The following is a 16,824-nucleotide window of genomic DNA, read 5'->3' as shown; positions in this document are numbered from 1 at the left end:
GATGATCAACAACTACCAACCCAAATTGGTGTACCCAGTACCCAGTAAAGCTTTCATGCACAGTTGACAGTGAGACTAATACTTTCCATGCCAAAAAAAAAAAATTAAAGGAATTCATGAACAATAATACTAAAGGGAAGCATACAATCTGAATAAAACAAAGTCAAGGAAACACAACACTAGAAAAAAATCACTAGAAGACTAATTTAGTAATCACAGAAAGAGAGAAGATACAAATCATAGGAAAACAAGAAAGTGGCAGGAAACATAACACATCTCTCTGTAACAACCTTAAATGTTTAAGGACTCAATTCCCCAACCAGAAGACATACAGCAGCAGATTGGATCAATAAACAAGATCTATCCATTTGTTGTCTCTAAGAACCCCACCTCACAGTCAAAGATAAAAACAAATTCTGAGTGAATGGATGGAAAAAAATCTTTCATGCAAATGCATCGAGCAAGAAGGCAGGAGTCGGGCTGGGAATATGGCCTAGTGGCAAGAGTACTTGCATCCTACACATGAAGCTCTTGGTTCAATTCCCCAGCGCCACATATATGGAAAACAGCCAGAAGGGGTGCTGTGGCTCAGGTGGCAGAGTACTAGCCTTGAGCGGAAAGAAGCCAGGGACAGTGCTCAGGCCCTGAGTCCAAGGCCCAGGACTGGCCAAAAAAAAAGGCAGGAGTAGTCATATGGGAATCTGATAAAAATCCATTTTTTATTAAAATTAGTTTAACAAGACAATGAATGTTATCACATATTAATAAAGGGAATGATCCATGATAAGAAATCACGGTAGTCAACATTTATGCACCAAATAGTGGAGCACCTAAATACATTAAACAAGCACTCAGACTTACAGAACATGATAAACTCCAACACAATAATAGTGGGAGATTTTAACACTCCACTCTGACAGGTTAACCAAACAAAAGATAAGCAAAGAAACCTCTGAATTAAATGACACCATAACCCAAATGGACTTAACAGATATCAACAGAGAATTCCACCCAGCAATGATTCAATTCACATTCTTCTCAGTATCCCATGGAACATGATCCAAAATTGATTATGTCATAGGACATACAAAGAACCTAACTAAGCAAATACAAGAGAATAGAGATAACTCCTTGCATTCTATTGGACACAGCAGAATCAAACTGGTTCTCAACAACAAAATATGTTGCAGAAAACACTCAAACACATGGAGACTGACTAACACACTACTGAATAGCATATGGGTAATGAAGAAGTAAAGAAGGAAATTAGTTAAGTCTTTGCAATTCAATGAAAATGAAAACACATCACAAGGTAACCTCTGAGCTACAGCAAAAGCCATGCTGTGAGGAAAGTTCATAGCCCTAAATGCACACATAAAACAAATAGCTCAAGGAAACAACCTCATGATGCAACTAAAAATGCTAGAAAAGCAAGAACAAAACAAATCCCAAACTACTAGCTGGCAAGAGACAGGAACAGTTAGGGAAGAAATTAATGAAATAGAGACTGAAAAAAGAACAACAACCAAGAATCTATCCATAAAATCACTGAAACAAAAAGCTGGTTCTTTGAAAAAATCAATAAAATTGACAAACCACTAGCTAGGCTGATAAGAAGTGGAATCAATAAAATTAGAGATGCAATAGGAAACATTATAACAAAAGTCCTGTTTTCAAAGATCTAAGAAACCCAAATGATTATAAAGTCCTGCTTTCAAAACCTATTCTCTCGGGCTGGGGATATGGCCTAGTGGCAAGAGTGCTTGCCTCATATACATGAGGCCCTGGGTTCAATTCCCCAGCACCACATATACAGAAAATGGGCAGAAGTGGCACTGTGGCTCAAGTGGCAGAGTGCTAGCCTTGAGCAAAAAGAAGCCAGGGACAGTGCTCAGGCCCTGAGTCCAAGCCCCAGGACTGGCCAAAAAAAAACACAAAAAAACAAAAACTATTCTCAAATAGATGGAAAGCAGTAGAAACAAAGTTTTCAAGACATAAAACTGCCTAAGTTGAACCAAGAAGATATAAACCAATTAAACAGGCCCATAACACACAGTGGCATTGAGGAAGTAATCAGAAGTCTTCCAACAAGGAAAAGCCCAGGCCCTCATGGATTCACAGCTGAATTCTATGAGACTTTAAGATGAACTAATACCAATACTCCTCAAACTTTTTTGAGAAATAGAAACAGAAAGATCAATTCCAAATTCATTCTGTGAAACCCATATCACATGCATCACATCCCCAAACCAGGTAAGGATTCAACAACAACAACAAAAAAGAGAACAGTAGACCAATATCTCTGATGAACATAGATGCACACGCTGGGCACTAGTGGCTCACACCTCTAATCCAAGCTACTTAGGAGGCTGAGATCTGAGGATTGTGGTTCAAAGCCAGTCCATGCAGGAAAAGGTATGAGATTCTTATTTCCAGTTAGCTGCCAGAAAACCAGAAGTGGAGCTGTGGCTCAAAGTGGTAGAACACTGTCTTTGAGTAAAAAAAAAAAAAAAGCACAGTGATAGTGCCTGGGACCTGAGTTCAAGTCACACAACTGACAAAAAAAAAAAGAAAGAAAATGCTAGCCAACAGAATCCAGAAACTAATAAAAACAAAAGCATACATTATGATCAAGTAGGCTTCATCCCACCACATCAACATGATCATCCTCAAAAATGCAGAAATAGCCTTCAACAAAATACAACAACCATTCATATTTAAATCTCTGGGGAAGCTAGGATAGAAGGAACAATCCTTAAAATAATAAAGCCTAGGTATGACAAACCAACAGCCAACATCACACTGAATGGTGAAAAACTACAACTATATCCCCTAAAATCAGTAACAAGGCAAGGATATCCACTTTCTCTATACTTCTTCAATATAGTTCTGGAATTCCTAGCCAGGGCAATAAGGTAAGGAAAGGACATAAAAGGGATTCACATAAAGAAGAAATCAAACTATCCCTTTGCAGACAATATGATCTTATACCTAAAGGATCCCAAAACTCCACCCCCAAACTCCTAGAGCTAATCAACCACTTTGGCAAATTAGCAGGATACAAAATTAACCCACAAAAATCAGTAGCCTTTTTCTATGCCAACAATCAACAAGCAGAAAGGGAAATCGGGAAAACAACTCCATTTGCAATAAACGTAAGAACAAAACAAAACAAAAAACAACCTAGGAATAAGACTAACCAAAAATGCATATCACCTCAGTTAACAGGGCCAACATTGTGAATTCAAACAACAACAAATGTGGGCAGAGATATGGGGGGAAATGAACCCTATTGTGCTGTTGTTAGGAATATAAACTAGTACAATCCCTCTGGACAACAGTCTGGAGGTCCCTCAAAAACCTAAACATAGGAGCTAGGAATATGGCTTAGTGTTAGAGTGCTTGACTAGCATGCATGAAGCCCTGGGTTGAATTCCTCAGCACCACAGAAAGAGAAAAGGCCAGAAGTGGCGCTGTGGCTCAAGTGGTAGAGTGCTGGCCTTTAGCAAAAAAAAGCCAAGGACAGTGTTTAGGCCCTGAGTTCAAACACCAAACAACAGAAAACAACAACAACAAAAAAAATTAACATAGACCTTTCCTACAACACAGCCATACCACTCCTTGGCATCTACCCTGAACATCATGAGCCAGGATACCATAAATAAAAACCCTGCACATCCATGTTCACTGCTTCACTATTCACAATAGCCAAGATATGGAAATAGTCCAGATGCCCCACAATAGATGAGTGGATCCAAAAATTGTGGTACTTATACACAATGGAATTGTACACAGTCATTAGAAAGGATAATATTTGGTCATTTGCAGAGAAATGGATGGACATAGAACAAATCATGTTAAGTGAGGTAAGGCAAGCTCAGAGAGACAAATGGTGCATGTTCTCACTGATATGTAGAAATCAGATCTAAAATATACTGGGATATGATTAATTATACAGGACTCTAGATACTCAGAAGAATACATTCCTAGGAGAGAAACAAAAGAACAGTGCTTATATGCCTCTTTATATTTATATAAAATTACACACACACATATATACGTATATATACATACATATATACGTATATATGTGTGTGTATATAAATATGTGTGTATGTATATCAAAATGAACTCCAACTGGAGCTGGAAATCCTGGGCTGGAGGCAGCTGCTGGCTTCTTTCTCCCTGCATGCTTCTTTCAGAATAGCGCTGGGTCTGCCTGGGAGTGAAAGCCTAGAGGAGCACTGTCTTGGGATGATGGCATCCCCAGCATTTCCATTCCACATGGCAAAGATGGCCGTCTTTACACACAAGAAGTCAGCGATAAGGTCCACATGACCCCATCAGTGCAGAAATCTCTTTATCTGCAAGACTCACTTGACAGGAATGACTCGACAGAAACGAAGACTCACAGCTCTTCATTGACACAGAGTTTGCAAAAAGATGCAAAAGACATCTCTTGTTTTAGCATACACCGGGGAGAGAACACCATGAATATTCACGTACTCCTGAGCACCTGGAACACAAAGAAATTGATCATCTAAATGGCAATGGCATTATGAAGAATTCGTTAGAAATTAGATATTGCAGTGCGTCTCTCGAGGAAAACAGACAGTGTGACTGTTGTCTATGTGCTAAAGTCTTTGTTGAGAGCAATGAACACTGTAAACACAATGTAACTCACACTGGAGGGAAATCACATGGTTTTAGTTTGTGTAGGACAGCCTTTGTTCCTTCAAAGTTCAGTCACCATACGACTGCACACTATGGAGACAAAGCGTGTGAGGATAGTGACCTAGGGCATGTACTCGATCAACCCAGGGAGCTCTGTTGGCAGAATGGAGGAGACACTATCCAGGAAGTTGATGACAGACAACTGTGTACTGCCCCCTCCATTCAGCCAAGTCACTCCCAGCAGCAGGAGGACATGCCCACTGGAGGAGGGGCAGATGAAGGTCCCTTCTGTCTGTGGGAAGCAGTCACTCCGCAGTCTCATTCTGGAAATCAGGAAGGAGCACCTGCCAGAGAGAAAGCACAGGCGTGTCCTCCAGGTGGGGAAGCCTTCCAAAGGTCAAGTGACCTAAGACATATAAGAGAACACACACTGAAGAGAAACAGCATGAATGTCACATTTGTGTGAAAGCCTTCAAATGGCCAAGTGACCTTAAGACACATAGCATAGTTCACACTGGAGAGAAACCCTATGAATGTTGCACCTGTGGGACAGCCTTCACTACACCTTCTCACTGTTTCATACATGAGAGAATACACACTGGAGAAAAACCCTATGAATGTTGCACTTTTGGGAAAGCCTTCACTACGCCATCTTATCGTGTCACACATGAGAAAATATACACTAGAGAGAAACCCTATGAATGTCACTCCTGTAGGAAAGCCTTCATTCAGCCATCTCACCGTGCCACACATGAGAGAACACACACTGGATAGAAGCCCTATGGGTGTCACTTCTGTGGGAATGCCTTCACTATGCGACCTTATGGTGTCGCACATGAGAGAATACACACTGGAGAGAAACCCTATGAATGTCGCACCTGTGGGAAAGCATTCACTAAGCCATCTCAACGCACTGCACATGAGAGAATACACACTGGAGAGAAGCCCTATGAGGGTCATTTCTGTGGGAAAGATTTCTCTTTGGCCTCCAGCCCTTTTCACCATATGAAAGTACACACTAGAGAAACAAATGATGCATGTCATCAGTGAGTGAAATCATTCAGTATCTCATTTAAACCTTGCCAGGACGAGAAATGAGAGCAATCACACAAATGCAACCTGTGTGTGGATGGTTTTGGTACACTCTGTAACCTTAGAAAGTAAGAGCAATCCTCCCGGAGGGAGAACTCAGGAGTCTCATCTGTGTGGGAAAGTCTTCAGTCAATCAACCCATTGAAGACAACACCAGAGGACATATACTAGACAGAAACCACCGATAGACACCATCTTTGTGAGAGGCTTTAGGCCTGACTATCTGTGGGCGAGAGACTATGAACATCGCAGCTGTGGGAAAGCCTTCAGTCATCATGGAGGGTTGGCTCCCTCAAAGAACCAACAGCAGAGAAACCGTGAGTGTCGCTTGTGGGAAAGCTGTGAACTGATCTACTCCTCTTATACAGTATCAAACGATGCACACTGATAAGAATCCACAAGAACATTTTTCATGTGCGAAATCCTTCTGTCTATACTCAGCCCTTCAATGTTATGTGGGAATACAAAAAGGAAAGAATACTGCTGTGTGGGGTATTACATCTTGCTTGTATATTATGCACATAAGAACTATGATTATGACTCAACCTTTAGTGTAAATGTAAATATGATGAAATAGAACCAGAAATGCCACCTAGAGACCCAATGTCAGTTTGGCTAGTCAGTCTCACTGCACAAGCACATTTAAGGATGTATGTGTGTAATCTGCTTGGATTCTAGAGAATGTAGGAGTCTGTAGTTACTACATTAGTTTCAATGTTAGTTACCCTAAGGGCTTTGGCGGGAAGGAAACTCCTAATCCATCCTTAATGGAGAAACCTTTCCATCTGTGATGTTTTTGTGTGTATGTGTGTGTGTTTTGGTTCTTTGTTGGTCTTCTGGGTTGAACTTGGTGTGAGGGCTGTCAACTATCCTTTAGCTCTTTTTTCTTTAGGCTAGCACTCTACCAATTTGAGCCAAAGCCCCAATTCCGGCTTTCTAGGTTAACTGGAGAACTTACTTGGCCCGGCTGGCTTTCAATTTTGATCCTTAGATAATCAGCCTCCTGAGTTGCTAGGATACAGGCTTGAGCCACCAGCACTGGGATACAATGTATTTGTAAGTAATAGGAGGGGATATCACTTGACATACCTCATTTGTCTTTAATTTTGTGAACAAATATTCATCTAAGCACCAGATATGACCTGCAAAAAACCCTGAGGTAACAAGTTCTAAAAACACTAAGTATTCCATCTAAATGAATGATGAACTTGTATAATTGATAGCTTTTTTTATTTAACAGCCAAGTTTCTGGTATATGTAATGTTCCATATTGTACATGATGTTTAGTGTCGTGAGTGATGAAAATCTCTGAGTCGATAACGATGTAGTTTTCAACAGTAGGATTCACTGAGGAAGCTTGATCTTAAAAAGAAAGTGGAGTCATTTCTGATTTATTGGATGTCAAAGCATCTTTAAACGATATATAGATATGTATGAATATATATGTACAATAGTGAGATTTCTTAAAATTAATAAGGAATCGTCACATGTAGATTTGGATGACATGCAATCCAAACTAAAGGTCAACCAGACAGAACCTAATTTGCAGATAGAATTAGGAATACAGATTTCAAATAATTGAGAGACTAGTTTGAGAAGATATGACATTTATTTTGTTCTACTTTTAATCATGAATTTTAAACCAGAACATTGGATCTGAACTCCTTAATAGGTGGGAAGATATTCAGCCCATACTTTGGGCCACCCCTTCCTTCAATATCCTTTCCACTGAGATCGTTTCCAACTTCTTCATGTTAGCAGAAATCCCCAAATGTGCTGAGAAACACAGCACAGGGTTTTCTCTCCTTCCCAAGTGTCTAGGAATGCCATGACTATGTCAAAGGTGAGTGCCTGGGTATGCAGTCTAAGGCATTTGGGGCTCCTTGGTCATCCTCAGTACATGGGTGTTACCATGTCTGTTGGTCAGGCCCTCAGAATACTCCTGATGTTGTCCTTAAACAGCTCCTTTGGGCAGAGTAATGGTGGGAGCTCCTCTAAGTCAAATCATCATGATAGCCCTGGCATAACTTACATAAAATATATGGAAACATATATCATTCACATCAAAAGTGCCTGGCCTGAGTGTCTCAGATATGTAATCCCAGCTTGTCAGGAGGCTGAGAACAGAAGATTATTTTTTTGAAGCCAGCCCAGGCAGGAAGTCTATGAGACGCTTATTGACTGCCCCAAAGTCAGCTGTGGAAACGATGGCTCAAGGGGTAGAGTGCTAGCCTTGAACAAAGAAGCTCAGGCCCAACACACAGACCCTGAGCTCAGGCCCAAGGAATCAACAGAAGAAAAGAAACAAAATGAGAAGCTCCTTAATGAAATAGTTTACCAATGTTATGTAAGTAGTCACTGGTGTCATATTTTCAATAATGTGGAAAAAGTGTGCTTTTCAAGATACCTTCTCAAATGACCTATATTCAGGTTACTGATGACCATATCTTTACAAGTAACAGATGGTGCTTATAAAGTATATTAAATAGCATTATAGTTTGCTGTAAGATGCATGTATATTTTTAAAATTAGAAATAAATGACCAAATGTCGATACCGAGCATTAAAAAAAAAAAATGAACTCCAAGCTATGGAAACAAGAGATCTCACTCTTTTTAACAAGTTTTGCTTTTTGATGGCTCTGATTTTTTTATGCAAGGTGTATTTGCATGTAGATCTTCAGGAGAGTTGGTAGGGGGTACAAAACTCAAAGGAAAAGGGTTAGTGCAGCAATGAAGCTCTGTGGACACTGAGGAAAGTGAACTATGAAACTCGTGGTGGAGATGGGAGGGAGGGACTGGGAGAAAGTGAGGGAAGGGAAGACACTATACAACAGGAAATGTACTCATTCTCTGACTCATGTAATTATAATCCCCCTGTACATCACCTTTATAATAACAATAAAGTAAATTAATAAAAGAAAAGAGGAGACAGGAAAGACTTTCCTTCCCCTTCTCTGCTCTGAGCCACTTAGGAACTCAACACAGCAAGAAGGCCTTGGTCTGTATCCCTGAAGAGATGGGGTCCTCACCAGAACCTGACCATGCTGACACTTTCATCTTGAACTTGACAGCCTCCAGGACTATAAGAAATAAACAGTTATTTTTATTGGCATGTTCAAAAACAAACTCAGGGACAGCATGGAGGCCCTGAGTTCAAGCCCAGGATCAGTACATACATTAAAAAAAAAAATGTTTGAACAGGAACTAGGACTCTGTAATCCCAACTACACATGGGCTGAAATTTTGGTTTTTTTTTAGTTCCAAGCCTGCCTTGGCAGACAAATTTGTGAGATTCATATCTCCAATATGACTCGAATAGGAGAGCACCAGCCATCAGTGGAAAAGCTGAGTGAGAGTAGGAGGCCCTGTTACTGGTACAAAAAAATTCCAGTGGATATTGTAATGTACATCAGATTAGATAAAAACAAAGATGAGTTGTATCTATATCATTAATCTATGAAAATTATCAAAGCTCAATCTACTTTAGAAACTGATTTTAAGAAAAGAAAGAATGTAGGGCTGGGGATATGGCCTAGTGGCAAGAGAGCTTGCCTCGTATACATGAGGCCCTGGGTTCGATTCCCCAGCACCACATACACAGAAAACGGCCAGAAGTGGCGCTGTGGCTCAAGTGGCAGAGTGCTAGCCTTGAGCAAAAAGAAGCCAGGGACAGTGCTCAGGCCCTGAGTCCAAGGTGCAGGGCTGGCCAAAAAAAAAAAAAAAAGAAAAGAAAAAAAAAAGAAAAGAAAGAATGTTAAAGGGGGATAAGGAAAAGGGAGAATAGAACAAAATCATAAATATGCACTCACTTTTTTTGCTACACTCCTGTAAGTGCTATTATCATGATCCTAGCCTCGGAGAGTTATAACTGGAGCTCCATGATGCAGTGGATTTTTCATGAATCATTACATACAAGGTCACATCCGTTTCTACTCATTTCATCTGCCTTTTCTGGTTCTTGCTCCATCGCCAGTGACATGTGTATGAATGTGCTCTTAGTAGCAGCTGCTGAGGTTCTCAGAAGGATTCTGTTTTCCACAGGTGGGTATGTGGAGGCTTTGGAGGTGACTAAAGAAACCTCAGATTCAACAGCCTTCAGGTCAAGTTCCCCTTCAGAGGAGACCTATGATGACGTGGAGTACCCCAAGCCAGATGTGTAAGTACCTGCAGTCAGACAGCTTACTAGTGTCAATGTGATGGGACTGGAAAGTGCACATAGTCAGTGACCTTTGTGTCCTTTCTCCCACAGACCAAAGCTGGACTTCTCAAGCTCATTTGCTTCTGAGAGTGGTAAGTACAGGAAGCCATGTATGGAATAGCAATCTCTTCCTTTCAAAAAAGGAACTAGGGACTGAGACATTAAATGAGTATGTGCATAAAATATTAGAGTCAAGTGTTGAGCCTTAGCTAAGGTTCAGACCTTTAATCGAGTGCTGAGCTAAAGTCATGCTAAAGTCATGCTATGAAAAAAGAGATTCCTCCAAAGGCATTTGGTTTCCTCTCCTACAGTACATGTCTCATGTTTAGAAGACTCCAATTGCTACCTACTAAATATAGGAAGGAGGGACGGTAAATGAAACTTTCTTTTACTAAGTCAGATCAGACTTTGAATTAGAAATGAGTCATGTCATTCCTGCATACCGGTATAGAGGTTTAAGCATTCTTACAATGTGTACAAATTTTAATTAAAAAAAAAACTATTTAAAAGAAGGTACCAACACCTAGTAGATATCCAAATGCATTATTTTTTGTTTGTTGGGTGTTCATCTGAAATCAGGTTTAGTTGCCCACACCTAAGGTAGTCCTAATCCCAGCACTTGGGAAACTGAGGTAGTAGCATCTAACAAGAGCTCAAAACAAAACAAAAACAAACTTAAAAAACCAAAGTATTGTTATTATGATTGAACATAGTTTTCTTATTCACTTTCAGAAGAAAATAGTGAAGAAATGTATGAAGATATCTATAAAACAAAGAGCACCCACCCCAAAATAGAGTGAGTTTCTTTTTTCTTGACTTTGTGTATGCTTATGGTATTTTCATTTGTCATGTGTAGCAGAGTTTAGGAAATGACCCTACCCTGCCCCCATCCTTTAGGATAGCCTCACAGAGGGCCCTTAGGATATTTGTAAATTTACATTGCTTTCTCTTTTGAAACACTGTTTCCCAGGGCAGAGAACTTTGCTATTGCAGTAGAAAATAAGAGCAGGAAAGTAAATATTGGTGAAACTTTCTTAAATTGTATGTTTACATTTCCTGTGTCAAGTCAATGATTGCAACTTGTCTTTGTCTCTGCAAGCTAGTGAGTCAAGTCCCTGAGATTCAGGCTTTATTTTGACATCTAGAAATTCACTGTTATCAGGAACAGAACAAAATTGTTCAAAGGCAAAGGACGTGTCACATTGTGGAAAGGAAAACTAGCCAAGATCAAAAGTAAGAAGTGTGAGAGTTGAAGAGAAAGTGATCCTGATGTGGGAATGGGGGTGGGATAATGACTTTGTCAATCTTCCTCTTTCCCACTAGTGAAACAAACCCAAGACAACATTAGGAAGGACTTTGATCATCAAGTAGGCACTTGTTTTGCCATTGCCCTGTAATATTCATTAAATTAAAAATCAATGATATGAATTTAATGTGGCAGGAATATCTCTTGTAATTTGCAAATGGTCCTTATTCATCTTCTCCTCTAAAAAGAAGAAAGTACTCTACAGACTACCAAAATATATACCATTTGAGGTAGATGAAAGCTTGTATTGCTGTAAAATTAGACCTTTTATGGCTGGCTGGTGTGTGCTTCTTTCTATTGGAATCTAAACAAAGAAAGGGGTCATTGTTGAGAAGACATTTCCTTGAGTTTCCTTGAGTGGAGTATGTTCTAGAAATCTGATGGAAGCTTTCCATATCTCTAGTATTCTCTCAAATGTCATGGTATTTACCCTCTGATTCCTCTTAGTTTAGATGGAAAAGAAACACTTAAAAGACTCCAACATTTCTTCAAAAAAGAAAAGGATAAACTTAAAATGAAGAAAACCAAGTCAAAAGAAAATATAAGGTAAAAAGAATTGCATTTTATCTCTCTTTCCTGGAAGGGATTAGGCCTGGGCTGATGTTTCTCTCAACAGTGAAGGAAGCATGAGAAACTAAACCCCCAGGCCTGGAATGAATCACAGCCATAAATTCCAATGAGAAAGTAGCATGTCCCTTTTGAAAAACCTGCTGAGGATAAGGCTATCAACAAGAGTAGAGGGAAAACCTTAATCCAGCAAGTTCCAAACGGAAAAATTCGGTATCTGTTCATACATTATGCTGTGAATGGTGCCATGTCCTCATATTCTTGCTTGGCACTATAAGTCTCAGCAGTATTATCTGTGTACACTCGATTTGTCTCTCTCAAGGACAGCAATGTGTGGAGGAGGAGATGAAGTATACTGCTCAAAGTCTTAGACCTGGAAAAGCCCTCCAAGATAACCTCAATTAACTGCTAATCTCTAGTGAATAGAGAGAGATCTGGGTTCTAGATTTGAATTTTGCTTATGCCATTTATTCAGATCACTTCCGTGTGCATTCATAGGCTGGCAGTTTCATCCTGCACGCACTGGCAGAATGCTATAGTCTCTCGAGACAGCTTACTCTGAGCTATTGGTACAGATATACAGTCAGGGATCTGTTTATCTATGTTCCAGTCAGGGATGATGAAAATTATTTTCTGAGAATATCAGCCATATTGAGATGGAATTATGCTACTTTACACTGAAGTTCTTTTTCAATTATAAAGCTTTAAAATTATGTGATTTGCAGTCTACGTGGTTGTTAGAGCTATTCATACCAAGTGAGAACACCCTCTGTGACAGCCATGTTTTGTAGTTGTTTTCTTATATTCATATAATTTTATTGTTAGTATTAAGGAGTCATATAAAGGGGTTGAATTCCATAAGTCATGTATGAGTACAATTCTTCTTGGACAATGTTACCCCTCCCTTCACTTTCCCCCAGTTTCCCCCTCCAGTCCCTGCCCACAAGTTGCATAGTTGATTTTTCACACACTGTATATTGAATGCCACAACTGAATTGATTCATCTGTCTTTTGTCCATTTCTCCCTTGATAAACTCCAAGCTACTTCAGGTAAGAAATTATGGCTGATCATCTTATATACTCAGCACAAAGGTTTGGCTCAAGGTAGCTGCTCCAGTAATACCTGTAAGACTCTTTATAAATTAAGACTCACTATATATTGTTTTTTTCTACCACTCCATACATTGTTCCATGAAATCTTCCTAGCTATAAGATCAGAAGAACAAAAGCAATCTTCTTGGACTGCATATCCTTTCCCTCCTAATAGCTGACCAGCTTACTTGGGCAGATTTCTCTCCCTCAGTAGTTCCTTGATATCACATGGCCATGGTATATAGACAGAGTATTCATGAATTCATGTGCAGCTTCTTTGGCCCCACCAATCCTTATGTATACTGATGTATCTGATGGGCCTCTTAAAAGACCAGCAGACTGAAACAGGGTTCTCTGGACAGACAAGGTCAGAGCTGTGGGGAAGCTTGAGGTGAGTAATTGGGAAATGGAGTCCCAGGCAAATCATGGGGACAAAATAACTCACTGTGAACAAGGCTGAAGGTTTGTTTCACATGCTTGCTTGTGAGGCATGAACTGGATTCAGAAACCCAGCTATCAATATGTTAGTTGGTATGTCTCAGCTAGTCTTTCTGAACATCGCTTTTCCTTAAACTTTTTGTGTCTTTTGTCAATCAACAGGGCGTTTTCCATTTCCCTGCCTGACTTAGGTAAGTGACCTTTACCTGCTGTTGACCTTTGAATCCTAGTATATTCAGCAGCACTGGTTAATATTTGGTGACAGGGGAAGAAGAGAATCCTCTGTACCTTCCCCCATCCAATGAATGTCCTTTGGGGACAATAGGAAGCATTTTTGGGTGCTACCAAATACCAGGCTGTAGGGTAGGTGCTTTCCCCTTAAAATCACAGAGAAACAGATGCAAACCTCCTTTGTGAGGAGGCTCTAAACGCCACACCCATGCTTTAGTGATCTGGGATTTGTAGCCAAGTCTCTCTGAGTATGAAATCCAGGCACTTTACATTATACCACATCCCTTCTGATTGATTTGATAGCCAGATCAGTTTATTGAGGTGTAATAAATTGAATTTGAGCGGAATATAGTGGCTCACGGTTGTAATCCCAGATGGAAATTGGGAGAATTGCAGTTTGAGGTCAACCAGGGCAAAAAGTTAGCAAGATGCCATCTCAACTGACAAAGCTGAATGTGATGGTTCAAGCTTATAATTCAAGCAATACGGGAGACATAAATAGTAGCATCATGGTTCAAGTAGCATGGGGAAAATAGGATACCATATTTGAAATATAAACTAAAGCTAAGAAGGCTACAAGTAGAGCTTAAGTGGTAGAACACTTCTCTGGCAAGAAGCAGATCTTGAGTACAAAACGCAGTACTGGAAAATAATCTTTTTTTTTTTTTTTTTTTTTTTTTTGCCAGTCCTGGGCCTTGGACTCAGGGCCTGAGCACTGTCCCTGACTTCCTTTTTGCTCAAGGCTAGCACTCTGCCACTTGAGCCACAGCACCACTTCTGGCCATTTTCTATATATGTGGTGCTGGGGAATCGAACCCAGGGCTTCATGTATACGAGGCAAGCACTCTTGCCACTAGGCCATATCCCCAGCCCCCAATTTTTTTTAATCTAAATGTGGCACAGTCTGTCCACTAATTAAATAAAAAATGAGTCTCTAAAATCTTGTTTGCTGTGCTATTAACACCACAGTGCCTAACTGAGCACAGTGCCTGGCACCCTGGATGCCCAACTCACTGAGTTTGTCTATAACGAGGGCTAGGTGTCTTGCTTACTAGATTTCATTGACGGGCTCTGACCCTATAGCTCCTTTGATTTCATTTTGAGTCAGCCATTCTATTATATTGTATTATATCAGATTGTACACATATGAGTTTGTCAGACTAAACAACAAAGATTCTGCACACCTGTTGAACTGAGGTCTCTCAACATCTCCTCAGTTGTATTTTCAAAATAAAAGAAAAGCCAACTTAGAAGAGGAATGTATCCTACAGCTTGAGCATCGCTATTACCCAAACCTAGAAACTATCTGAAACCTTTTGAGTGTCAACAGGACACCACCAATGGAGAAGGTCACCTGATCTCATGAGACAGGTGGCAGCCAAAACACAGGCATGCCAAATATTGTGTGTAAAAATTATCTTCTGGATGTACATAAAAGATGTATATGAAACAAATTTTGAGTCCAGATTTCACATATTTATGAGTTTCATGATGTTTATGCCCAAGCATCTATGTAATATGCATATTCCACCAGCCCAAAATATTTAAAATTTGGAATTTCTGTTCCTATGCATTTCAAATAAGGGAACCTATATATATCCCTATCCATATTTTAACGCATGGAAGAAAAGCATTTAAATAATAAGTAATTATGACTAATTGAATATAATTATGCCAAAAGGTCTCAAAGTTGACCACACAGTGAATGACTGAAAATCATGATCTTCTAGGTAGAGTGCCAAAAAAATGTGAATATCATAAATTAAAATGATAATTCTGTACTAAGTCAAATTCAATGTAAATGCAAAATTGAATAAAAGAAGAGTTGCCAGTGGTTACAAAACAAATAAAAGAAGCCATGCTGGTGGCCCACGCCTATAATCCTAGCTACTCAGGAATCTGAGACCTGAGGATTGTGGTTCAAAGACAACCAAAGCAGGAAAGTCCATGAGACTCTTATCTCCAATAACCTACTCCTAAAAAGCTGGAAGTAGGGCCATGGCTTAAGTGGCAGAGCACTAGCCTTAAGCACCAAAGCTCAGGGACAGCACTCAGGCCCTGAGTCCAAATGCAGGGACTGGCTAAATAAATAAATAAATGACTTTGTAGAAGGAAAGAGCCAACATTAATGTTCAACATAAATATTTTGTTGTTTCAGATATTGAATATTAAGAAGAATCCTCTTAATATTCCAGCAGTATAAATGATGTTCCACTTCTAGCCTAAAAGTGATTCTTTCAGCTACCAACACTTTTTGATCTATACATGAAATCAAATTGGTATGAATATGTATATACACACACATACATCCATACATACATGTGTACATACATACAGAGAGACAGACAGACAGACAGAGAGAAAGAGAGAGAGAGAGAGAGAGAGAGAGAGAGAGAGAGAGAGAGAGAGATTTTCAGTCAGTTGAATTGCTTCCCAAGAGAATCTTTCAGTTCCAGCCTATCAGGCTTGAGGATACACTTGTATGAATAGGTAATGATGTATTCATTTGGAAAACCAGCAGTTGTATAAAGCGTACCTAACAATGCATGCTTTTAATTCTTATCTCCACTCTAGGACTTAAGTCTCAGGAAGTTATTATCTATGATGATGTGGACACAAGTAAAAAAGAGCCAAAGTAAGTCAGTTTATTGTTTTGATCATCCCTGCTGACATTTAACATTCCTTGACACCTTGGTAATTCTATCAGAGCCATCATTTCTGGTCCTTGGATACTGAATTCAGAGTGGAAAGCCATCTGCTTTGGAGGGAAGACAATAGTTATCACAGATAGTCCAGTGGTCCTAGTGGCCACAAAGGCCCTGGAGCTTTGGAATCCATTTTTTACCTTTGGATCTAGAGAACTGAAATTCTGTTCAATATATTTATTTAATGAATTCCTCATACATGATAAAATTCAGGAGAGCAATGACTATTTGACAGACTGTTTTCAAAAGTTATTTATCTATCATCTGAAGAAAGAGAGAGAGAGAGAGAGAGAGAGAGAGAGAGAGAGAGAGAGAGGACCTTGCTATCTTCCTTTTCCTCTCATCCAAATTGCTATGGATAAAGATCAACCACTCATATTTATCTGTCTTACTCATTGCAACTATACTCTGTTCCTATCAAATCAGAGAGCTACATTTTGGTAAAGTCATTAGTAGCTCTTTGTTAAATGCAGTGGAAACTTTCTAATTGTCACCCTTGGCGTCTCTAAAATATCTTAAA

The 16,824-nt window shown here is 39.6% G+C and overlaps 1 protein-coding gene across 1 annotated transcript in view; it reads left to right on the top strand.

The window, feature by feature from the left end:
- Positions 1–16,824, top strand: part of Fyb2 (FYN binding protein 2) — a 71,802-nt gene that overhangs the window by 41,801 nt on the left and 13,177 nt on the right. Inside the window, 6 exon segments of the mRNA XM_048351412.1 lie at positions 9,809–9,923; positions 10,017–10,057; positions 10,698–10,761; positions 11,719–11,817; positions 13,531–13,559; positions 16,174–16,234. Of these exon segments, the coding sequence (XP_048207369.1) occupies positions 9,809–9,923; positions 10,017–10,057; positions 10,698–10,761; positions 11,719–11,817; positions 13,531–13,559; positions 16,174–16,234 (409 nt within the window).

Source organism: Perognathus longimembris, chromosome 7, assembly GCF_023159225.1.
Source record: "Perognathus longimembris pacificus isolate PPM17 chromosome 7, ASM2315922v1, whole genome shotgun sequence".
Taxonomy (NCBI): Eukaryota; Metazoa; Chordata; class Mammalia; order Rodentia; family Heteromyidae; genus Perognathus; species Perognathus longimembris.
Note: the sequence above shows the minus strand (reverse complement) of the source record. Positions and strands in the feature narration are given on the sequence as shown.